Source organism: Pseudopodoces humilis, chromosome 1, assembly GCF_049639895.1.
Source record: "Pseudopodoces humilis isolate 2021_Gansu_Grassland_sample_001 chromosome 1, ASM4963989v1, whole genome shotgun sequence".
In the NCBI taxonomy this organism is placed as follows: Eukaryota; Metazoa; Chordata; class Aves; order Passeriformes; family Paridae; genus Pseudopodoces; species Pseudopodoces humilis.
The window spans coordinates 23,119,662-23,146,068 of NC_142200.1; the positions used below are offsets into that span (position 1 = coordinate 23,119,662).

Here is a 26,407-nt window from a genome sequence, read left to right on the forward strand (position 1 = left end):
CCCGGCCAAGATGGCGGCGGATGCCGCCACCGAGCTGCTGTTCCTGGACACGTTCAAGCACCAGAGCGCGGAGGTAAAACGGGGTTTGGGTCTGCGTCTCCTCTCACCTTCCTTCTCCTCCTCTCCCTTCTCCTGGGCTACTGCCGGCGCCTCCTTGCTCGCGCCGGGGCCTCCCGGGCGTGCGGAAGCCCCGCTGGGGCGGGCCCCGGCGGCGGTCGGGCAGGGGCAGCACCGAGGCAGGTGCTGTCAAGGGCGGGCTGCCGCCTCCTTCCCGCCTCGCCTGACACGAAACCTTGCTCGAGACGCTGTCCTGGCATCCCCCGGTGCTGCTGGCAAAGGGCGGAGGGTGGTGGGAAAGGAGTGGAGATCTGGAGGTGTCGGGGAGTGGAGGCGAGCGGAGAACAAAGAAGATAAACGTGCTTCGAGAAGGCGATAATAGAAGAAGTCGACTAGAAGGCCATGCCCTGCCGCTTGTGAGATTCCTGATGCTCTTGTGTAGCTGATGATGAGGAGGAATATTTGTGTGTTTGTGAGATACTCCGTTAGACTTATTTACTTTGCACAATATGGGTTTTTCAAGCTTTTTTGGCAGTGGTAGATCGTGCAAATCTTCCACTTTGAGGCTGTTGGGATCCTGAGCATCTTTGAAACCGCTGGTCTTGCAGCAGGTTTGTCCGGAGCTGAGCTCGATGTGCTGTTCAGGGAGGAAGAATGGGGGAGGAAAAATGATTGTGTACTGTAACTTGAGAAAGACATTTCAGAGTCATAGAGTAACTAGACTATGTTCATGGATAGGCATTAGGGAAAGAAAATGGAGTATTTTGAACTCAAATGCAATTGGAAAGTTATTCAGGAGTCTTCTAGCTGTCTGGATCAGCTAGGCCCAAATGTATTTTTAATTCCACTATTTCAGACAATGTTAGGTGGGGAATGCTGCCCAGTGCTGTTTCCCTGGGTAGAAACAGTAGCCACTCCTACTCCTCTCCAGGACCCCATATTCTCTTGTTGAACATTTTTAATCGTGTTCTTCTAAAATAATTTTCTGTCACTTTCATTTTTATCAGTCATTGTCCAAACTCGAACCTTACATATTTTATGTGTTTCTTGAAAGCCTTCTTTATGTTACACCAATTCTTCCACTTTGTGGATTATGAGTGTTGCACTGGAACTTACAGTTCTTGAAAAGTACTGCTGTGTTTTTGAATAAAATTACTTACTTGGCTTAGCTATGCAGTTTAACTGCTGTTGAGCAGTTCTGATGTAGGGTCTTTTTTAATGCTTGGTAGCAAAAGTGGGTTGAATTCACTTGGTGTGTTGGTGATGTTGATGCATGGCTGTCAGTGTATAATCCTCTATCATTTAAAGAGGAATTTGTCTTTATTTGGGTGGTGCTGCTGCGGATGAAGCTCCCCAGAGCAGCCCTTCCTCCAGAAATCTGTCTCCTGCATGACTCAGATCTTTTTTAGAGGCACAGATGAGCTCCCTCAGCCCTCACTCCAGTGCAGGCTGCACTCGCCCTGTTCCTCTTTGTGCTTCTGGGCTCTCTGTCCTAGCAGGATTCCCTTGGTTCCACCATGCAGCTTCTAACATGTCAGCCCACAGGCCAAGGTGTTGTGTGTTAAAAAATGTCTGTGTAGATTTTTTAGAAGACACATGCCCCAAACCGTATGTTAAAAGCTGTTTTTAAAACTCTGTTTTGTCTGTTTCATTGCTTACTAGCTTTCTAAAAATTGTAGTAGTTGCTTTTTGCTGGTTACATTTGCTTTCTGATTGTGGTGAGAGAGATACATTTTGACTACAGATCAATATTCATTATTTAGTTGTGTTAATAGGCAGATCAGTGGTTTGCGTTTTTTTTCCTATCTATGCTAATTCAGCTTGCTACTTGGAAACATGATTCTGAGCTGTTAAGAAAGTCTTTATATGTTTACAATTGAACATAAAGTTATATGTGTGTACTGTTTTATGAGCATATATATGCTAAAAATGGTTAAATGTAATAGGCTCTAATGCAGTGAATTTAGTGAGAGAAGATGTCCAGCATTAATTATTTAGTAGCTGCTACATGGAAAATCGCTGTAAGTTTAATAACTTCCTAGTTTGCTCAAACATCTTTTTGGAGGGTGTAATAATTATTTATACTTGCTGTTTCTGTGTGGTAAACAGGAATGATATTTGCTAAAGGTTTTCAGGTGTTGCAAAATGGAAAAAATAAATATCCTGTGGACTTTTTATACAGATCTAGCAAAACTGACAAAGTATTGTTATAATTTTTAATATTATACTTGAAATATGAAATTTGCTAATGTTTAGAATTACACCACACATATCTTCTGTCTGGAAAACAACAACCTGTTACTATTTAAGAGATTATTGCAAATAAAGGTAGTAAATTAAGTAATTAAACCAGTAACACTTTCTATGAATAAACAGTGTTAAAGATATGAAAAGTGCCAAGATTATATTAAAAATGCTATTTTTCTCTGTAACACCATTTATCAGTGTTTAGCCTTTTACAGAATTGAATTTTATTACCGAGCTTGAAACATGTTCCTTTAGTAGAGAATACGAGTACATTATGTTGTTTGCGTTTTATGTTTCCTAGACTTTGCTCTTCTTTGTTTTGTAGCAAAGTACCAATATTGATGTGGTCCGTTTTCCATGTGTGGTTTACATAAATGAAGTCCGAGTCATTCCTCCAGGAGTGAGAGCTCACACAAGTTTGCCTGACAACAGAGCTTATGGGTAAGTGAAAGATACCAGGCATCAGATTCAGGAAAACTTTCCTGTTATTTTTTTGTTGAACTTTCATATCTCAATAGACCTTCCTATGTAAAAATGTAAAATGCATTAATGTGTTTGTGAACTTGTAATTATTTTGGGGCGTTACTTAAACAGTATAATTTTGTAGGGTTTTTTCCATTGGTAGTCCTGCATGCTCTGATAAGGGACTCATCTAATTCAATTTTACTTTTATTCTGTTCCTAGGGAGACATCCCCCCATTCATTTCAACTGGACTTGTTTTTCAACAATGTTAGCAAACCAAGTGCCCCTGTTTTTGATCGGCTGGGAAGGTAAGTTCTTTCAAGATTAGTGTGTGACTTCATTACCAATCTTTTCTTCCTGAAAATTTTTATAGTGCAGAGAATGCACAATAGAAAATCCTGAATCTTCCCATGATCTTCGTGTTTGGTTTGGATTTTGCCAGTGATGTTCTTATTCTTTTCCTCTGATCTGTGTGGAAGGACAGAGGTTTATGCTTAAAGTAAGAAAAGTTTCTGTTATTTTCAAGTTTACAGAGCCCATATATATTAATGCAAAGAATTCTGTAGAAAGAAGTGGTTTTTTACTATTGTATGTATTTGTTCAGTGTTTTATTGTTGGCTTGTGTGATTAGTACTGCTGTGTTTTATTTCTGTGAACTTGTTTTATATTAATGAAAAATGACTTTGTATCTTTACAGCCTTGAATATGATGAAAACACTTCAATTATTTTCAGGCCAAATGCAAAGGTAATGCAATGTGATTTAAACCTCTTCTTTCCCTGCATATCTGTCATTTAGGTGTAAATATGGTTTCATGTGGTGTGTTAGCACTGTTGTAAAATGTTGATTATTTTAAACCTTATCCTAAAACCTGCCTGTAGTTTAGATACTCTTTACTTTAGAGTTTTGTGGTTTTTTGTTTTGTCTTTGGTTTGTTTTTTTGTCAGGTTTTTTTTTTTTCATTAATAGGCTGTAGTAGATGAGGGATTTATCTAGTCAATGTATATACTGCAGGGAACTGAATGCTTTTAGAGAAAGATTATTTGTGGCAATGATGGATGTGTTTAACATTTTCTCAGTTTTCAAAATGTGGGATAAAGAGGTATTTTAATGTTGGATTTTTCTGTTGGATTTTATGCTGATGCTGTTACAGTGATACTAGAGTAACTGTTCAGAAGTTGTCTTTAAGGGCTATTTTTTAAATTTTTTTTTTTTTTTTAAACCTACAGGTCAACACAGATGGATTGGTTCTCAGAGGGTGGTACAACTGTCTGACTTTGGCAATATATGGCTCAGTTGACAGGGTAATAACTCATGAAAGAGAGTCACCTCCTCCACCACCCCCTCCGCCTCCACCTCCCCAGCAACAGCCTGGATTGAAAAGGAATCCAAAACATGGTAAGTCTTGGGAGAAGACAGAGATTTTTTTTCTTTACAAGTCAGTGTTACAGTGTCCCATCAGAAGAACAAATCCCCAGTCCTTCCGCATTTTAGATTACAGTGGCTTTCATTTTTCTTTGTTATATCCTTTGTTTCATATTTTCTTCTAGATTTATATTGAATGGTTTTAAGGTCTCATCCAGTATTTTTATGAGAGTGGTTTATTTGATATGTTGCTAGTTACTTTGAATGGTCAAAATGTAGTTTAATTTGTGTGAATTCATTATAATGTAGATGATTGGAATATTAAAAAAAAGTTATTAGAATAGTATTAAAATCATAACAAGAAAATTTTACAGTCATAGTTAACTTTGCTTATGTGATGTGTAAAATATATTACAGAAGAGTGCTTGGCACTGGTTTTAGAGCAGCCATGAATAGAATCCATGGTCAAATTTTTGCTTCAATTTTGATTTTAGATTTAAAATTAGAACTATTATTCAAAGTATGGCTAAAAGACTGCTAAATTTAAATACTATGTAGAGTAAAAAACAATTGTAAACCGTAAAAACCAGTTGAGTAAAATGTAAACTTAGTTTTTTAAAGCAATTCAGATATTATTGATAGAGTTACAATATAAGTAGTGTCAAAACCAAAATTGGCAATTACTTATATAAGTTTTAAGTAAGTTTTACATAAAATAATGAGTAGTGTTAATAAGCTTGTTTATTAATGTATTTCTTGTTTACATCAAAAATTACTTCATCAAAAGTGACTTTAGAAACTTGCCTCACGTAGTGCAGAATATAGATAAAATAAAAGCTGGGCAGTGGTGTTCCCCAGTGAAAAGTTGCACTGAAACCCCAAAATTTTCTGCTTTTATTCCTGTGGTTTCATTAAATGCAAGTTTTTATTTTTCCAATAAATATAGTTGATGGAGAGAAAGAAGACCAGTTCAATGGCAGTCCTCCAAGACCACAACCCAGGGGACCAAGGACACCTCCAGGCCCTCCTCCTCCTGATGATGATGAGGATGAACCTATGCCAGTGTCAGGTAGAATGAGAAGAGACTGTATTTTATTTGCTGCGCATCGCTGCTTAGAGGAGGCAGAATTCTGTGTTCCTGCCCAGTGTGAAATTTCTTGTCTGCAGTTACTTCTGCTGGACAGATTCAGTTTTAGGAAATGGATTTGGAAAAAAAAAAGTTCCAGGTTTGTTCATTTACATAGTTTTTAAAGATAGTAGATTGAGATTATTGGTTGTTAACCAATACACTGTTGAACATGCTGCTCATGTTTTATGTAAGTTTTCTGTTTGCTCTGGTATCCATTGTCCTTTTCCATTATTCTGCAGCATCTGCCAAGTTACCCAGTCTCTGTATGGGTTAGAAGTGCCAAGAACTCTACATATTCATAGTCTTGCTGAACTAAGTGATTGTTTTCAGTCAAATCACATGAAGATTTGCAAGATGCTATTTTTTGCATCTCTATTATATGTGATGTAGACACCTAAAGCATATATACTACCATTAAAGACAATACAAATATTTCTATAAATACATAAGCAAAAAAAAGGAGAGCTAAGGAGAACCTTCTTTACTGGGTGCAGGGGGATACATGGTGACAAAGGATGTGGAAAAGGCTGAGGTAGTTAATGACTTCTTTGCCTCAGTCTTTAGAACAAACATCAATTACTTTCCAGGTACTCTGGGCTGGAAGACAGACATGGGGCAGAATGAACCCTCTGTAATCAAGGAGGGAATGCTCATCCTGGTATATGGGGCCAGATGGGATCCACTCATAGGGCCAGTCCTGTTTAATATCTTTGGATTTCAGAAAAATGCTCTTATTTCTGAAACTTTGTATTTGTTTTTAGTGGTTGGGGAAAAAGAAGATGATGTGGACCATAGGGAGGATTACTTTGAGCCGATTTCTCCTGATCGAACATCCATTCATCAAGAAAGCCAGTATTCTGATGATGGAGAAGTAGAGGAAGATCAACCAGAAGAAGGGGAAGATGATGATGATGTGGATGTTGAGGAGGATGAGGATGAGGATGATGAGGATGATGATGATGATGATGGTCGTACAGTAGAGAGCATTGCCGATGAGGAAGAAGAGGAGGAGGAAGAAGATGATGAAGATGAAGAAGAGGGTGAAGAGGAGGAAGAAGGTGATGGTAAGTTGTAAAGAGTTTAGAAAAAAAATTGAGGTTTATGAAATTTTGATGGCAGCTCCTTCATGATGAGTATGTGCAAAGGGAACTGAATATTTTCCCCTTGGTTATTGCATCATTCTTATTTGTGGCTGTGACATCTCTCAAGAACAATATTTTCCTGTGGAATATTTATTCCTTTATAGTAAAATTTTCTATAAATAGAGAAAAATAGATACAGTTTTATAGGTGAGAATGAACGTTCAATCTTGTGTTTTATGTAAAAATGTAAGAAAGTGGTGGAAGATCAAGTAAAAACCAAATGAAGTTGTTCATGTAATAAAGTTAGTTGTCATCTTATATTACTTAAAGATCACACCTGTGTCTATGCAAAAATTTCAGGCTAAAAGTTATATGATAGATGCAATCATTGGAAGAAAATTGGACAGTGTACTTGTAGTAATGTGTACTCTAGTTAAACCTTCTGCTTTATATATTCTTTTAAATTACTCCATTATTACATAAAAAAAAAACCTGTCAGATGTGACTTTCTACTTGTGTCTTGAAAGAGAAGGCTTTTTGTATGTGTCAGTGTGTGATTGTTCTCTAGCTAGTAATATTTGTGTAAAATGAATCACTACTTTGTATTAGGATGATATTTTCTGCAGTTACGAACTGGCTTACTCATAACTGATTTGGTAACTTAATCTTTCTGTTTATAGGAGATGATGGCTATGAGCAGATTTCAAGTGATGAAGATGTAATTGCTGATCTGGAACGTGAAACATTTAAGTATCCAAGCTTCGATATTGAATATACTCCTGAGGATCTGGCATCTGTGCCTCCTGTGACATATGAACCTTTTGAAAAGGAGCTTGGACCTCTTTTATACTTCAGCTGCCCTTACAAGACTGTATTTGAAAATGAAGTTGCTAAAATTAAGGACCAAGATCAAGAAAAAGAAGGTTCAGGGGCAGTGGAAGGCTCATTTAAATTAACTGAACTGTTGGAATTATATCAGGAGGAAAGGGGTGCAAAGTGGGTCACTGCATTAGAAGAAATTCCAAGTTTAATAGTAAAAGAATTGAGCTACCTGCTGGTGAAAGACACAAAGCAAGACTATATTACCCAGCTAGTAGACTGGACCCTGCAAGCTTTAAACCTTCAGGTGGCTCTCAAACAGCCCATTGCTTTGAACGTTCGGCAGCTGAAAGCTGGGACAAAGTTGGTATCTTCCTTAGCAGAATGTGGGACTCAAGGAATAACAGCACTCTTGCAGGCAGGAGTTATTAATGTGTTGTTTGAACTGTTGTTTGCAGATCATGTATCATCCTCCCTTAAACTTAATGCTTTTAAAGCTTTGGATAGTGTCATTAGTATGACCGAGGGAATGGAAATGTTTCTAAGAGGTGGCACAGATGCACATGAAAAAAGTGGTTATCAGAAACTCCTGGAACTCATACTGTTGGATCAGACTGTGCGAGTTGTTACAGCTGGTTCTGCAATTCTCCAGAAATGTCACTTCTATGAGATTCTGTCAGACATTAAAAAGGTGGTAGATCAGTTAGCAGAGAACACTCCTCCACTTCCTAATCACACAGAGCCAGAGCAGGACCAGGACTTGTCAGGACTTGAAAGAACCAACCAAGAATATGAAAATGATGTGGAAGCTCCTATGGACATGGATCATCTTTTGGAATCTTCTAATATAAGTGAAGGAGACATGGAAAAACTTGTTAGTCTTCTTGAAGAGATCTTCCATTTGATGGAGACTGCTCCTCATACAATGATTCAGCCACCTGTGAAATCTTTCCCAACCATGGCACGCATTACAGGCCCTCCAGAAAGGGATGATCCTTACCCTGTCCTGTTTAGGTATGGCAGTTGCAAATTCAGTTTCTAGAGTCTATTTCCTCCAGCTTGATAGAGGTATATTTCAAGGGTGACTTTTTTGAATAACACTTTGCTAGGTATTTCACTTAATTCTTTATTGGAAGATTCTAGATTGTGCATATAAGGTCTGAGAGAGTTTGGTAAGTTTATATACCTGTTATTTTCTTGGCTTTCAATCGACCTAGAATGCACTTAGCCAGAAGTTAACATCTCCTTATTACTGGTAATGTGCTTGTCCTTCAGTTGCATTCGTAGATGCTGACAGGTTATGCTAGGTGCTGTCCTGTTTTAAAATGGTTGTAAATCTAGAATGTTTCATTTGACATCTTGGAACATGTCTTTGTGTACGGATAAAATAGATCTGGAATTATTCAGTCTGCATGTGGCAAGATGCAAACCAGGCTCAGATTCATGAAAAGGTCATGCAGTTTATCACTAGAGCTCACTTTCGCAGCACAGGCAGAGCAGCTGAGGCTTTCCTGCCTTCAGCCAATTAAAATATCCCATGGGTTCTTACTCTCTTAGCAAGTTTCTGTCTAGAAAGTGTTTCTCTAAATGCTGACTGATTTCTTTCGTAGCAGTGGTGTAGCTCATGGCTGAATATAAACATCTACATGCAAAGAGTATTCAAAAATTGCCTGCTAGATGTGCTATAATGATTGATTTCCTAGCACATTTTAAACATTGAATCTGGCATTGATGGTTTTTCAGATGCAGCCAATTTAATAAAATTCAGTGTCCTGTTCTGTGTGTAGATATGGTTGAGGGTTTTTTTTTGGGGGGAGGGTTTAATGGAGATCAGAATTTTAGGACATTTTTCTTGTAAATAGCATAGCAGTTACATTTTGCAAGGTTTAAATTTTGTAGTACTTCATAATTAGTTATTATTTCTTGTAGTCCACAGAGCAATAAATACTGAAGTTAGGAGATATGTAGTTTTATATAATGTCATTGTGCAGTGTTGACAAATATTTGTAGCATTGCTGATTGTTTTCCTGGTTTTGGATTTATTTTTTTTTTCAGATATCTTCATAGTCATCATTTCTTGGAATGCATTACTTTGCTACTGTCTCTTCCAGTGACAGGTGCACATCCAGGTGTGCTTCAGGCTATCCGAGATATATTGCGTTTTCTGGCACAGTCACAGAAGGGTCTTCTTTTCTTTATTTCTGAGCACGAAGCAACAAACTTGTTGGTTAGAGCACTTTGTCAGTTTTCTGATCCAGAACAAGAGGAAGGTCTGCAGTCAGACGGTGCCAACGAGGACACTTTTGCCCTGTGGCTCCTCCATTCAACACAGACATTACAGTGCATTTCAGAATTGTTCTGCCACTTCCAGCGGTGCACAGCCAGCGAGGAGACTGACCACTCAGATCTGCTGGGAACACTTCACAACCTTTACTTGATCACCTTTAACCCTGTGGGAAGATCTGCTGTGGCTCATGTATTCAGTCTGGAAAAAAATCTCCAAAGTCTTATTACTTTAATGGAGTACTATTCCAAAGAAGCTTTAGGGTAATGTGTGCATTTATTTATTTCTTTTAGTTTTTTTCATTTTAAAAGTATCTATCTCTTATTCAGTAAATCTAAAATAATTTTCTTTTAGATCCTGATGTTTTTATTTAAAACCAAGAGAACTTTTAAGTAGAAGTATGTAATACAAAATCAGGCCTGTCATTTGTAGTCAGGTACTTAATACCCCAAATCTGTGTAGGTCATCAACAAAGTTCTTGTAATACATGTAGGGCAAACTTTTGGTTATGTGACAAAAAATCAGTAAGTAGGCAGTTTTCATTCAAGCATAAAACGTTGCCTGTGAAACAAGCAAAATGTTTGACTGGGTACAGAGAGAGTACTGCACACTACTCTGGGGTGGGAATCTCTCAGTTCTTCAAGTTCTTGGAGATGTTAAATGCAGTCATTGTTTTTTCTGGACAGGCAGTTGTACTACTTTAGGTAGCAGTGATTTTAAAATGATTTGTGAAACAGATGAATTTACATAGAAATGTTTGCATGCCACTTGACTGGATCTCATAGTTTGTTGATGCTGAAGCAAATATGAATGTGCATAATGTGTATAATGCAGCAGTGTTCAAAAAGTATAGGAGGAAAATGGGTTTCTTTCATTGATAATTATATGGGGCAATCCTTGGTGAATGTAGAAGTTCTGTAGGTAGATTTTTAGGGGTCAGATAATGAAAATCTAACAGATGCCCAGTTGTATTAGCTGAGATCTAAAGAAAATCCTTGTTGTTTCAGAGATTCAAAGTCTAAGAAGTCAGTTGCTTATAATTATGCGTGCATCCTTGTTTTGCTGGTGGTACAATCTTCCAGTGATGTCCAAATGCTGGAACAGCACTCAGCACCTTTGCTGAAGCTTTGTAAAGCAGATGAAAATAACACCAAGTTGCAAGGTACAGTATGTGTAATTATCAACTGAATTGTTTGAATGTATAGAAGAAATCTTTTTTTATGTGAATAGTTGGTGCTTCATAGTTGTCTGGCTTGGATAATGAAATTACTTTTCTAATTGGATCTGATTAGTTGAGTCACTGAGATAATATGCAATTTTTTTTCTGTTAATGAGACTTAAATAGGGAATTATTTATAGTTAAATTATTTTTGAAGTAAAATAGCTACCATGAATTTTGGATAATTACAGGAAGTTTGAAACTACTGGAACTGTGTTGATAATAGAAGAGCAAATTTCTGTAAAGGTGGACTAACTTGTCAGTGAGCTGAATCTTGCTTTTGTTTGCTATTGCTATTGTTCTGGTTTAGCCCCCACTGGACATTAAACACTGCACCACTGTTACTCGCTCTGCCATCCACCCCTCAATGGGATGAGGAGGAGAATCAGGGAAAAACAAGTGAAGCTCGTGGATTGAGATAAGAAAATAAATAATTGAAAAAAAGTAACATACAATAATACTAATGATAACAACAATAATAATTGTAATAAAAAGGAGAGAAGAGATAAAACCCCAGAAAACAAGTGATTCGTTGTGCAGTTGCCCACCTGCTGATCAATGCCCAGCCCCTCCCCAAGAAGTGATCAGCCCCTTCCAGGCATCTCTCCCAGTTTTCATACTGAACATGACATCTTATGGTATGGAATATCCCTTTGGACAGTTTGGGTCTGCTCTCCTGGCTGTGCTCCCTCCCAGCTTCTTCTGCAGCTCCTCATTCACAGAGCATGAGACTGGAAAGTCCTTGACTTAGGGTAAAGCACTGCTTAGCAACAACCAAAATATCAGTGCGTTATTAATGTTGTTCTCATGCTAAATCCAAACCACAGCACTGTACCAGCTACTAGGAGGAAAATAAGCTCTATTTATCCCAGCTGGAACCTGGACAGTAATATAGTCTGACAGGATCTTTACGAATAAATAATGCTGGGACTGCTTTAAGGCATCTAGGCCAGTTGGCATGGAATAGTCCATGTTACCCTGTTACTACATCTTTTGATGTCTAAACTGTGTCTTGGTGTGTTCCCAGCTTGCGTTGAGTTACAGATCAGGCCTGGGACACTCAGAAAAACCCTGCTGGGGACTATTCTGACACCTGAACATTGAAACTCTGATGTCCAAAGTTGGACAGTGCTCTGCACTGATTAACCATCTCATGTAGACATACCAATAATTTCTTCCAAAACTTAAATGCAGTGAAAGAAGACAGAATTCTTCAAAGTTTTAGTTTCAAAATGTTATGTCATGTTATTGTTATTCTCTTATTTTTACTCCTTACTTGATCATCAGACCGCTTCATGAGAAGCAGGGCTAGTTTATTAAATCATGATATCAGTCTGAGTTGTTAATTCATATCCACTTGATCTTCATGTTCTTATAAATATTTTCAGGAACAACGGCTTTAAATCTTTAAATCTCTTATCCCAGGAACCAGGGACTTTCAGGTTATTCTAGACTAGGAGAGATTGATAATCTGTAAGGACTTATAGCATGAGTACAGTGCAGGGCAGAGATTGGCTCTGTCTGGGAACTTAATAAAAGTTTTGTACTCGGTTTGTAATAACCTATTCTGTACATTAAGGGGAATGTGTTTTAGTTCTTTACTTTAGCTGACAGTGCCCCTTAATGTCTTTTGTAAAAAATGTTTAATTACAGATAATGCAGATAAATGAGATGAAAATTAATTGTCTTCCGATTAACTTGAGCCAAATATTGTGAGTGTGCATAACACATTGCTGTCCTGAAGTTTCATTTTTGTTGGTGCTTTTTAGCTGGGTACAGCTGCACTATGTGCTCCACAAATTTCACACTTGGTTTTAGTACCTATTGTGTAAACTAAGGACATTTTGATTGACAAAGGTTTTATGATCATAAATTCACTGACTTAAGGTTTGTTTTTTTTTCCCAGAGCTCAGCAAGTGGCTTGAACCTTTGAAAAATCTTAGATTTGAAATAAATTGTATTCCAAATCTTATTGAATATATCAAGCAGGTCAGTAAAATATAGGTAGATGCTGTCTTTTATTTATGTTCAAAAGCTCAGACCTTTTGTAGTCTGATGTTTTGTCTTAGATATGTACTAATATATGATATTTAAAAATAGATACTGTTATCCAAAAGATATGTTTCTGTTAAAGCTGTTGAGCTAGGCTGGGTCTTGTGTTGTTATATTTATTGAAACAAAATCTAAAGTAAATACACGATGCAAAGATCTAGTTATTTAAATCTCTTATCTTCTTGTAAATCACAATGCAAATGTTAATGCTCTTTTTTTTTTGTTCCTGCCTTATTTGACTGCTAACCAAAAGGTGAAATAGCTAAACTTAAATTTTGTGACATACTTACAGAAATACAGAATTTGGATACTAAGCAAGCAATATACTCATTAAGGCCTTCCTTGTAATACAGACTCATTCCTTTTTTCTTTTTCTTTTCCTCTGAAAGAATATTGACAGTTTGATGACCCCAGATGGAGTTGGTCTTCCCACTGCACTTCGTGTTCTTTGTCATATTGCGTGCCCACCACCTCTGGTAGAAGGTATGGCTGGTTGAAGTACAAATCTTAGTTTTCTGAGTCTTCTACTTAAACCTGGCTAAAGTGTAACTGTGATTGCCCAGGAGAAATTAGAAATACAGAAATGTTACTTCTTTTCTGTACAGGTCAACAGAAGGACCTTAAATGGAATCTTGCAGTTATTCAGCTCTTCTCTTCTGAGGGAATGGACACTTTCATCCGGGTGTTACAGAAGCTGAACAGCATCCTTATTCAGCCTTGGCGACTCCACGTCAACATGGGCACCACGCTGCACAGAGTTACTACCATTTCCATGGCCCGCTGTACACTTACTCTCCTTAAAACAATGCTAACAGAACTGCTGCGGGGTGGATCCTTTGAATTCAAGGACATGCGTGTTCCTGCAGCACTCGTTTCCTTACACATGCTCCTCTGCTCTATTCCTCTCTCAGGCCGCTTAGATAGTGATGAACAAAAAATCCAGAATGACATTGTTGACATCTTACTGACTTTTACACAAGGTGTTAATGAAAAACTTACCATTTCTGAGGAAACTTTGGCGAACAATACTTGGTCTTTAATGCTGAAGGAGGTTCTCTCATCAATTTTGAGAATTCCTGAAGGCTTTTTCTCTGGACTTATATTGCTTTCCGAATTGTTGCCTCTTCCACTGCCCATGCAGACTACTCAGGTATAGCTTGGATGTATTTAAAGAATTTTTACTATTTATATATAACCCTTTAGTGGTGGAAAAAACCAGATACATGTATGATGATGTAGGATGAATTAAAGTTGTTGTAAAGCATTTGTGCTCATACAGATTCTTTATAGATAAGTCTTTTTCAGCAGAAACAAAATTGGTGTTATTTGGAGCATTTTTCTTAAGTTAGCAGTCATATGTTGTTCTTTTGTGCCTTGTGAGATTATCTAGACTCCTGTTCTGTTACTTAAATGACTGATTCTGAAGCTTTAACTCTGAATGCTGGTATATTTAGGCTGTTCTTTCTTTTGTCGTGGATCTTGAATTTGTGATCTTTAATAAGTAAGCATAAAAGATGTGTGATAATCCATGCTTCTGAAGGAATACCTAATTTGCTGGCTCATGCCCTGTCATTTGGTGACAATGAAAATGGCATTTCCTATTTTTAATGAGGGCAGTACTTGTACTTCATCTTTGTTTATACATTGTGATAGAATTCAGGTCTTACCATAAAAATTGACAGGAAAAACCCTCCTGCCCTTTGGTTCCTGCAGGTAATTGAAGCCCATGATATTGCAGTGGCACTCAACACCAGGAAGCTGTGGAGTATGCACCTTCACGTGCAGGCCAAGCTGATACAAGAGATCGTTCGATCTTTCTCTGGTTCGTCTTGCCAGCCCATTCAGCATATGTTGAGGCGGATTTGTGTTCAGCTGTGTGACTTGGCTTCACCTACTGCTCTTCTCATCATGAGGACGGTATTGGATCTAATTGTAGAAGACCTCCAAAGGTATTTTTGTTTTCTCTTGCTAAGATTCCATTAATGAACTGTTAAATTCTCCTTGCTTCTGGGCAGTAGATTTAGCAGGATGAAAATAATTTTGGAAATATTATTCATCATGGGATCAATGAATTCTCATTCCAGTGCTATATGCTGTGTCCTGATAATGCTTAATGTTGCCAGAGAACCAGCTCATACCTCTAAGTTTTGATGTAGACAGTTTCATGTTTCATTTTTATGGTAAGTGTTTTAGGAAGATTTTCTTGAGGCTGTCCTTGCAAAGCCTCATCTTGCCTGTGAAGTGCTTTTAAGGACCTGTATGACATAAATAAGAAGAGTAGGCCAGTAAAGGTTGCTGTACTGGGATTACATATGTGTATAGATGTTTGTAAACTGGAGGAAGTTTAATGATACAGGTTCAAAGGATTTTGAAACTATGAGTACTCTTTCTTTAAAGCATAATTGTACACTTAGATACTGTTTATGTAACAGCATATTTATCTTACACAATTAGATACAATACAGTATGTTAAATACATAGTAGATTAATTAATGATGTGACCTGAAGTTCTTTAGTGAAAGTTGAGCAGTTTTCAAAAAGTAAATGGAACTGTAAATTTAAGTATGCAAACTAGGTGATTTTTTTCTAAAATGCAGATTTATATGATTCCTGTGATGGTTGTTTTTATAGTTTCTTAGATCACTTTAAAACAGCTTTTTAACAGTGTACTGATACTCTTTCAGCAACACAGAAGATAAAGAGAAGCAGTACACTGGACAGACCACTCGACTGCTTGCTTTATTGGATGCCCTGGCTTCACATAAAGCTTGCAAATTGGCTATTTTGCATCTTATCAGTGGAACTACTAAAGGAGATGAAAAATATGCAGAGGTTTTCCAGGAGCTGTTGGCTTTGATGCGATCAGCTGGGGACAATGTCACTCATCAACAGTGTGCTGAATATGTAACTTCCCTTTTGCAGTCCCTCTGTGATCAGGTATTTCCTATATTTAATGCATATAATATATAATGTATGTTGATTATTGCGGGAGACAAATTAAATGAGGTTGTTTCTTAAGTACCCCTTTTTTTTCAACATTTTTTACCTCATTTACATCATTTACAAGTAGCATGGTTGACTACTTTGGCAGACGTGCTGCCTTCTTGTTCTTGAATGTAAATACTTTCCATTTTGTGACATGTCTTCTGCATTGTGTGCACTGTTCTGGTAGCTCATAGAGACCAGAAACTGAATGGCACAAAGATTTCCTGTCCCATCAGCTGGCAGAGGGATGCCATTTCTCCATGTGGGCCACTGACAAAACTTGTCACTGTTCACTTCTTACCTAGTTAAATAAATATGTATCTCTTAGTAGTCTAACTGAAACCTCTTGAAAATGTATTCTAAATATATGTATGCCGTGCTGGTACTGTAAAACTCCATTAAAAAAAAGCAGAAGTTACAAGAGCAAGGTAAGAAATGTTAGTTGAAAATTGATTCATAGACTGGCCTTGTAGTTTCTCAGTAATGTGTGCACAGATTTGCATGTCATTTTTTGTCTCACTAGTGCATATATTCATTTGATCTAGTGCTTACCCAGTTACACAGAAGACATTTGGTTGTTGTTGGTCAGTAGAGGTAATGATCCATATGCATATAAACAAGATCTCTCCATGCAAACTTGTTGGGAAAATTAATCTTGTTTTATTTTATGTAAAATATGCAAGTGACAGAAAGTCCTAAACTTCTTAGGTAGTGTCTGCAGCCACTTAATTTTCACAGAACCATGGTGTCAAAGACTGCCGCAAATTGGAAGGGACTCCTAAGAATCATCAAGTCCAACTCCCTGCCCTTCACAGGAGTATCTGAAACTAAACCATGACTAATAGTGTCATCTAGATGCTCTCTGACAGGCTTGATGCCTAATCACTTCCCTGAGGACCCTGTTCCAGTGACCGATCTCTCAGTGAAAAACCTTTTCCTAATGTCCAACCTGAATGTCCCTTGATGCAGCTTCATTCCATTTCCTTGTGTCGTGTTGCTGGTCACTAGAGGGAGGAGAGCACCTGCCCCTCTGCTGCTCCCCTTAAGGCACTTGTAGATTGCTGTGAGGTCACCCCTCAGCCTTCTCTTCTCCAGGCTGAACCAGCCAAGGAACTTCAGCCTCTTTGGCCAGTGTTTTGAGATTGAGAGACACATTGACTATATCTAGGTAGGAAACTGTGTATGTTACCCAGTGACTATTTGGCTTTAATTTCAGCTCTGCTGCAGTATTTCAGAATTTGAAACTTTGATGTTTTAGAAATAAATAATGGTCTGTAACCCTTAACAGAACTGAACAAAAAGAATACTCTGGATTAGTATTTTGCTGTTCAGTAATAACTGAAATACTGGAATAAAATTATGATAGTGAAAGAACCCAGTGCTTCTGACTTCATGTAAGGTTTATATTTACTGCAGGCATACAGAATGCATTTTTACTATATGTATAATGATCATTCTTTTAGGATATTGCACTTATTTTACCAAGTTCAACAGAAGGCTCTGTGTCTGAATTAGAGCAACTTTCCAACTCCTTACCAAGCAAAGAGCTGATGCCCTTAATTTGTGACTGTCTGATGGAAACATTAACAAATTCTGAGAGCAGTTACAGTTGTCTGCTGACATGCATCCGAACAATGATGTTCCTTACAGAGCATGATTATGGCTTCTACCACTTGAAGAGGTATGGTTTTTTATGATATCACTGACAGCTGAAAATAGTGAAATTTTAATTGTAATTAATTTTTAATTTTCTACTAAGCATGTTTTAAAACAATTGTAAAATTGTTTAAAAACATGCTTAGTAGAAAATGTTGAGGATAAGGCAAAACTAAAACTTTTGTGTAAAAACAAAACTAAACTTTTGTTTCTCTTTGGGGCTTCAGTGTTTTATTCAGTATTTTGGTCTTTCTTCACCCTCTGAATAACTTTTGCAGTATGCATACAGAAGCACTTTAGTTTCAAGAAAGAGACAAAACATTGAAAACAGGTTTGTACACTGTTTCTGCACTCCATGGTGGGAGGATTAGAATGAGTTATAGTGCTCTTGTTCTTTCTCTTTTGAGACACTCAAAGAGCTCTCATCTGGAACATTGGAGAACTGTTTCTAATTCCTCTATTTTTAGGGGATTCAGTTTACACTTCCCTGAGTGTTTCGACCTCCTGACAATTACGGCTTTAGAAAAGAGTTGTTTTTTTTACAAACTATTTTTGTTAACTCCACTCACTGTGAACAAAATATATACATGTATTGGACGATATTGTGTTGTTTTGACTTGATTCTTTGTCCTATATTTGGCCTTGTTTTGTTCGCTGAAGCTGAAGTGCAGAGGCAAAAAAGTGATATTTGCAGAGAGAAAAAGGAGCCATATCAATACAAGGTTGTTCAAAACACTTAAAAGTCATTCTGTTGGATGCAAGAAGCCCTACAATCACCAATGAAAAATGAGCAACTTACAGATGCTGTTCTTTCTGTGATCCCATGTGTCCAGCTGTCAGCTTCAGTGCACAGCCTTGCTATTTCTGTTTGTGTAGCCTTTACAGTTTGTTTTCTGCAGTTGGACATCATGGGATGGAGTGAAATTGTAGCTGCAAGCATGACCCTGCTTCATACATAAGGTCCTTGTGCAAACACATATTTCTGTACTTCAGTCTCTTTTCTGCCAAAGATGAAGTTGTAATTTCTTGAATGTTTTGGAGGTAGTATATATAGCTGTATATGTGCAGTCTGAAATATCTGTAGACAGTGCTGGTGAAAACAGGAGTCTAGTACAGAGAAAATAATGAAGCTCTGGCTTTGTAATCACGGCTGAACTTGATAATTGTAAAATTTGCCGAGTTTATTTTGCATATACGTCATTTTCTCATAATCAGTTATGGTGGAACAGTCACAATGTGTGTACTAATAAATTATTTCTCTTTATTTTTAAAACAGCTCTCTAAGAAAACACAACAATGCTCTGTACACTGTATTAAAGCGAGTAATAACTAGTTTCAGCAAAGACACAGGTGAACTGGCCTCTTCATTTTTGGATTTTATGCGACAGATTCTAAACTCTGATACGCTGGTAAGTGAATATGTATTGAATGCTTAAACTCGGCTGCATTTCTTTGAAATCTGCAGTGTGAGGCTTGTTCAGGAACAATTATTTCAGAAAGCAGTTGATTCTGCAGATTGCTGGGTAAGGCTTTTCCATCAGTAGTGTGTTAGTGCCGTCTTTAGTTTTTAATGAAATCTATGAAAGCTAGGCAGGATGTATGGTCAGTAAGAGGGTTTTTCAGTAGGAAGAAAGGCATATTGGTTCATACTGATTTCCTAAGTGAATAGTATGGCGTGGTGTCCCAGTTTTAGCTTGACAGTATCCTGTTAGAGAGCTGCTGTATTGATGTGTACTGTTTTTAAATCAAGAGATAACTAATTTTGCTAGAGTTGCTCTGTGTGCTTGAATTCAAAGGGGTTTGCAGTCCAGAAATACTGAACATTTATGAGTACTTATCCCCCAACTTATTCCCTGTTAAATATTTCAGGGATGTTGTGGAGATGATGGAAGCCTTATGGAAACAGATGGATCCCATTCAGGCAGAACACTGGGTCTTACCACTGCAGAGTTAAAACATCTACTGCAGAACAAAGAAGAGACCCCAGAAAACCTGCTTCTTGATCTGGAGAAACATGTTATGGTAAAATAATTCAAATAATCAAGTTGATGTTGCAGTTTTCTATTAGCACATCCTGAGAGCCCAGACAGTTAAAGGTGTCATGGAAGGCAGCACAAGCAGAGGGTGTAGGGTAGTGGTGAAGCAGATTATTAATGTAATAAACAACAGGAACCCCATTTTAGCAGTGGCTCAATGTTACTGATGACTGGTAACAAGTGGAATTAATTCTGGGGGCTGGATATTGTTGGATGTTTTCATCAGAGGCCTGAACAATGGATACATTTTCAGTGAGTCTGTGGATGCCAGTAGGAGGGGGAGTGACTAATCTGACATATAGCAAAGCCTCAATCCAGAGAGACGTCAATAAATGCTTTAGGATTGATTTAGCAGAAAGTTTCTGTGGTTCATTAGGAAAAATGCAAAGGTCTGTAGTGAAAGCAGGATAATCCCATGCCTTGTTGCAGGCTGGGCTGAAAAGGGCCAGGTGGTTATGTTGGTTGATAGGTTAAATGTGGGCCGACAGTGCACGGTCACTAGAAACAGGTGAGGGTGTGTTCTGATCCATCCTGGAAGGAGCATGGTCAGCACATCCAGGGGCCTTATTGTCTCCCTCCATGGGATGCTGCTGAGCTCTCACGTGGAGTGTTGTGTTCACTTTTGACCAGCTTTGCCCTCTTACCAGTTCTAGAGATACCTGGGGAAACTGAAGAGGGTTCTACCGAGGTGGTCAGGCACCTACAGCATATGTGCTAGAGAGAGAGGAGGAAGAAGCTGGGCTTGTTCAGCCTCTGGTGTAGAGGGCTCAGGAGCTATTTCAGAGTTTGCCACAGCTGTTTGTGGAGATAGTAACAAAGATGGTGGAATCAAACTTCTTTTGATAATTCCAGACGATAAAGGGTAATGCCCCCAAATTGTGGCTTCAGAAGTTCAGGTTGACATTTGGGGGGGGGGGTGGGGGTAAAAAATCACTGAGAGAAAAGTGAAGAACTGAACAGGTCAGTCGGGCTGTGGGCTCTCTGTCACTGGAACTTTTTTTAGACATGACTGGATGAAGTAATGGCTGACCTGATCTGCCTTTGTTTGATAGCTGCTTCAAGCAGTGATGGTGGGGACTGGAATAGAGGCCATGCAGAATTCAATGCATCCAACTTTTCTATGATTAATTATATTATTATTAATATTATTTGCAATTATAATGTAATTGCAAACTTAACTCTGATATTCAAATCTGATTTTGTGTAACTGATGGCAGCCATGCAGTAGATGACTAATTTAAGAGAGCCCATGAAACAGCTGCTCCACAGCCTGTTGATCACACTTCATTTCACTTTCACTTCATTTTCACACTTTCAAGTGCTGTATTCCCTCCTGTCCCTTCTCTGGCTGCCTACATCTATTAGTTAAGGGATGAAAAGCCACAGTTGTTCTGAATAAGGAATGGCAGACACAGGACATTGGAATGCTTTAACAGAGAACTCCTTAAATAAAACCTGGGGCAGTGCCTTCCTTGGGATGTTACAAAGGCTATTGCATCAGCTGGGAATGAAACCTAGAACGTGCATGTGGTGACATGGTTTGTTTAATGCCACACTGAGGAGCCTTCTGCTGTTGTTTATGTACTCGGGTGTCTTAGCTTCACTGTTTGTGGCTAGATAGAATGTTGTATAGTACCTCCCCCTTTTTTAATAAATAAGCAAAACATTAGTCCTTCTCTGAGGAGGGGAAAAACATCCGACTTGTTCTGTGTTGACATAGGATCGTTCTAAGGAAGATGATGGCCTTGAATCCTTGCTGGACAACATTGTTGGAGTAAGACAGATGTTGGAATCAGCAGGTGATTCTTGTCCACTGAGTGACCAAGATATTGAGCCTACTCTTTCTGCACCAGACTCTCTTCAGAATTTGTTTAACAACAGGTAAAATGGTTGAGTGTGTCAGCAGGCTGCCTGTGATTTATTTGAGAAAATGGAGTAATTTATGCATACATAAATTAAGTATATTAAAAACAGGATCTAAAGAGCACTGTTGTCACTACTACCCAGTTGTCCAATGTATTTAACATCACATGAGTATCACGGGTAAGGCAGTGGTGTTCGCCCCAGGTTCTGTGGTGCTGTGTACGCTTGCAGTTGGCTGTGGTTCATAACCAAACAGGCCTTTGGCATTGTTTTGTTGTAGGACTACATACGTGTTGGCAGATGTGATGGATGACCAGCTGAAGTCCATGTGGTTCTCACCCTTTCAGGCTGAAGAAATAGACACTGACCTGGATATGGTAAAAGGCTTCATTAACGTATCTGAAGTGGATTTAAAAATGAGGGTTAATCTGAACAAGTAGCATCAGAAGTTCATATGGCCAAATGGTTGTTTTCCTGAGTTCACCTTTCTAACTTGACCCAGATAGAGAGGTTGGAATTTGTTAAATGGGTTATCAAATGCCTTTGGATTGACTTGGAAGCCGCTACAAAATGGGGGTCTTTTGCAGTACCCTAGGAGAACAGTTGCTGTGTCGGTCCCAAACTGCTTTTGCACTGCTGTTGAGGCTTTTCATCAGTTTGTATTAAATGTAGAAAAGAATGTGATTTCGTTTCTTCTTGCTTGTCCTCTGTCATTGCAGTAAGAGCCACAATCCTGATAGCTTTGCTTTTTTTATTTAAATATTTGCTCTGATGTGACAAAACTGGGAAACATGGCAGTAGGAAATGAAACTATGTGCACAAAAGCTTTTCATACTTGTTGAAACTTTATTATAATCTACACTTTAAAGCTAGTAGTGAAAAACACAGTAGCATTCCTAGTTTTTTAGAACTAAGGAATTGTCATTGTCTTAATTTCTTGTGTGAGAAGTAATCAGTTTCTGTTTACTTCATTGCTTTAATTCTTTTTTAGTTTTACTTTAATTTACATGCAAATAGAGTTTTGTTTTTACTATAGTTTAAAAAAAACGTAGATTTTTTTCTCAAGTAAAACCAAAACTGTATAAAAGTGACATTAATAAGTTAGTAGGGCTATAGCTTAAGCAAGAGAATTGTCCCATTGCAGGTCATTGAGTGACAAGACAGATGTTCATATTGGAGAGCTATGCCCCTCACTGCTTTTGTGTTCAGATCTGGCAAGATAATTTTGCTGCAGCTCTGCTGCATTTTTTACTTTGTTACTGCTCTTTTTTTTTCTTTTTTGGAGGTGCTAGTAATGACCATTTTGATTAAACTCTCTTTGAAGGTAAAAGTTGACTTAATTGAACTGTCAGAGAAGGGCTGCAGTGACTTTGACTTGCAAGCTGAATTGGAGAGGTCATTTTTGTCAGAACCATCATCTCCTGGACGCACAAAAACCACAAAGGGGTTCAAGCTTGGCAAGCACAAGCATGAGACCTTCATAACTTCAAGGTAAAATGTGTTTAATGAGTTAAGGCTGTCTTCAGCATTGTTTTGTATGTTGTCAAATTGTCAAATACCTTTCAAATTGTGTCTCAAATATGGAGAATGCCTGACCATCAGAAGTACAGTGTTATATTAGCTAACTAAATCATGGTTTGTCATGACAGTGGGAAATCTGAGTACATAGAGCCTGCAAAGAGAGCTCATGTTGTGCCACCACCCAGAGGAAGAGGAAGGGGAGGATTTGGACAAGGAATTCGACCGCATGATATCTTCCGTCAGAGGAAACAGAACACAAGCAGGCCACCCTCCATGCATGTGGATGATTTTGTTGCTGCAGAGAGCAAAGAAGTGGTTGCTCCAGATGGGATACCACCAGCCAAAAGGCCACCAAAAGTGTCACAGAAGATTTCTTCGCGTGGTGGATTCTCGGGGAATCGTGGAGGACGAGGAGCTTTTCACAGTCAGAACAGGTTTTTTACACCACCTGCTTCAAAAGGTATGTTGGTTTCTGTATTAGAACTGGAGTAAAGGCATGCTAAAATTGCTTCAGTAATACTAACCCAATTTCCTAGCAGTTCATCATCCCCAGTGTGAGATCTTCCTGAAGCAGTGTTGTTGCAATGAGTTGTTTAGCAGCAGGAAAGATTCTCTTGAAGGTGAGAACCTCCAAAGCTGTACAATTGAAACAAGGCTCTGACTTCTCATGCTGCCTTTCTGCCTCTCTTTTACAAAAGGAGTTTTAGCAACTCTTGGAGTGCTTCCGTGCCCTTTGTGACATTGTAGTTCCTGAAATCAAGCACCACAGTACATCTCTGGGTTTAAAAGAGGCTTTGGAATAAAAGGATGGAAGATCATGACAAGAATAAGATGCAGTTTTCAGCAAACCTGGAGATCGTAGCCTACAAAGTGTTAAATTTCTTTAATACATAGACAAGATTGCATTCCTTTTCCTTCCATCCCATAATTATGGCAAGTCCTTGTAAAGTAGAAACAGAAAATACTTCTATTTATAAAGTTAAAAATACTAGAATTTATTTCACCACAAAATCTGATAGTATAAGAGTCTGTCTTAATACTTTAGATAATGTGAATTCTTTTAAACTTGAGTCCTTGCCTGATAAAGAGCTCTGTTCCCCTGATTCTGTGCAGAATAACTTGTAGACTTCAAGTTGGAATACTGCAGGTATGTTGATAGAGTATCTTTATCTATTTGAATTGTGTAAATATTATGTTACCACTTTGACTATTGTGAAGATCAAAATGGGAAGAAACCCAAATCCAGTGAGTGATGTTTGCTCAACAGTGTGTTGGTTTTTCTCTCCCTATCTAGGAAATTACAGTCGTCGTGAAGGTGCTCGCGGCTCAAGTTGGAGTGCACAGAGTACGCCCAGGGGAACCTACAATGACAGTAGAGGTGGTCAAAGCAATTTTAACAGGGGTCCGCTGCCACCACTGAGACCATTAAGTTCAGCAGGTACATGGTATTCATATGGGCATCGAACTATAGAGAATTCCTTGAATTTCATTTTTGCTTTACAAATGAAACCATGCAAGGATGCTGCAGACACCTTGAAATTCAGCAAATGTTTTAAGCATATATGAACAGTTGTCACTGAGACTGTGTCAAACACGTGCTTTCGTACGAACTGCCCTGTAACCCATAAAACTTGCTGAATTGAACACTTGATCGCAGAATCTTAATTTTGCACTCAGACTTTTGTCATTCGATTGTCTTCGTACCTCCATGGTAATCATAGCGCAATTAAAGCAGCAATGCTTGCGTAAAAGAAAAGTGAAAATTAAAAGGAGGAAACAGACGCTGTTTGTATCTCATCTTGGTTTTGTTTCTTACGCTTTGGCAGCAGCTACTCCGCCTAGGGCTTTTTTTTTTTTTTTTTTTTTTTCCAACTGAGTATACTTTTCTTTGCTTTAAGGCTACCGACCGAGTCCTCGCGATCGTGCTTCCAGAGGCCGTGGAGGAATTGGACCGTCTTGGACAAGTGCTAATAGTAGTAGCAGTGGTGGCTCAAGAGGGAAATTTGTTAGTGGAGGCAGTGGAAGAGGTCGTCATGTACGTTCCTTCACACGATAAAATAAGACCTAATGGTGGGAGAGCTCAACCTTGTGGACTTCTGTGAAGATGACAAAGAAAGCAGCGTCACTAATGGACCAATTCAGAGTTTCTGGTATCTGGAGGACACCAAGAGAATATTTTTGTCTGAAGAAAAAGCTTTTGTTTGATACAAGACTTGAAATTTCAATAAAATTCAAGACTTTTTGTGTACAATTGTAAATTTTTTGTTCCTTTTGAAAGAATGTTTCTTTTTTTTTTGTGGATTTCAATAGACAGTATTCAGTAAAGCACCTCTTTGAGTTAAGACTTGAAGGACTTCTTAAATATTCATTGTGCCATAAGAAAGGTGCAAGTGTTTTGTGTGTGACTTATTGCTGCAAGAAAATTAAAAAATGTGTATGTAAGGCAATTTTGTTTTTTTCTCTCAGGTTTAGAGCCATTAGCCCTTTTTATTCCTTTGTTTTTTTGTTAGACAGTCTGGGTTATTAATGAATGAGGTATATCTGCCAGCAGGTGAAGTAGCCACTGATAGAAGAATGACTGAAAATAATTAATCTGTTAAAGTATACAAATGTAAATGTAATTTATGTAGGTTTTGTTGTACTTGGGTAATGAGATTAGAAACTTCTAAGTACCACACCAGGTAAAATTTCAATAAAATCTGTCACTAACTTCAGGGAGAATAAGTCAACATTCCGTCACGTATCTTGCAACTCCAGCTTATGCATTAGGAGCACAGGAGTTATTTCATTGGAAAGCAGCTTATACTTTCTGTTAAAAATCAAGATATTCATACCTTTAGAATACCTGGAGTTAATTTGTTCCCTGCCCCTCCTCTGTCTGACATGGTCGAGGAGAGGGCAGAGACACAGGTGTATAACTGAACAACCATGTAGTGAGGTAGTGATGTATAAAGAGTTGGAATTTTGTTCCTGCACTTATACTGAGATACAGTGCAAAAGGAAAAACTTAGAGGAGTAGGAATTCATAAAGAAATGTCACTAATTGATTAAATTCTGAATTTATTTTCATATTAATTCAGTGAAATAAGGTTTTATGTGTTTGCATTCCTTTGGGCTCCATGGGTTTCATAGTATTAACAGATTTGCAGTAGCCATTGCATTTTTGGACAGGGTGGGGTGTGGTAGCCTAAAGGACACATGCAGTCTTTGCAAATGAGCTCCACTGTCAGACTTAGTTTGATTTACACTTACACTTGGTCTGTTGATAATACAGAAGTGCAATAGAGAGGTCTTACTCTGCTTAAATACAGCCCAGTTCTTGTTTTACATGATTTTGACTTTGGACAGCGTGTCTGTCTAGACTCATGAACTTTAACACCCTATTTTAAGTGTTCCTAAAGTATGGTAATACTTTATAGTATTTATAGTATGGTAATACTTTAAAGTATGGTAATTGAAATTATTTTACCTTTGTAGTAGGCTGACTAAATTAAGTAGGTTTTTCATTTGATACACAGAAGGCCCCTATTAGCTGTATTTTTTCTGCGTGGAGACTCTTGAGACTGTCCCACTGCTTGGGAGGTGATTGAATAACCTGTGAAAGTGGAAAACATCTGTGAATTGACTGGG

At 38.2% G+C, this 26,407-nt stretch overlaps 1 protein-coding gene across 1 annotated transcript; it reads left to right on the forward strand.

Annotated features, from left to right (window-relative positions):
* On the forward strand, positions 1 to 25,219 carry VIRMA (vir like m6A methyltransferase associated). Its single transcript, XM_005517018.3, has 24 exons — positions 1 to 73; positions 2,630 to 2,745; positions 2,989 to 3,075; positions 3,465 to 3,513; positions 3,996 to 4,164; positions 5,078 to 5,200; positions 6,022 to 6,324; positions 7,023 to 8,175; positions 9,217 to 9,708; positions 10,453 to 10,607; positions 12,571 to 12,653; positions 13,106 to 13,199; positions 13,322 to 13,866; positions 14,430 to 14,665; positions 15,401 to 15,653; positions 17,165 to 17,382; positions 18,634 to 18,766; positions 19,227 to 19,379; positions 21,114 to 21,274; positions 21,537 to 21,633; positions 22,581 to 22,747; positions 22,906 to 23,237; positions 24,072 to 24,215; positions 24,676 to 25,219. The coding sequence occupies exons 1-24, from the start codon at positions 11 to 13 to the stop codon at positions 24,831 to 24,833; spliced, it is 5,484 nt and encodes a 1,827-aa protein (XP_005517075.2). The 5' UTR covers positions 1 to 10; the 3' UTR covers positions 24,834 to 25,219.
* Positions 25,220 to 26,407: the final 1,188 nt, after the last annotated feature.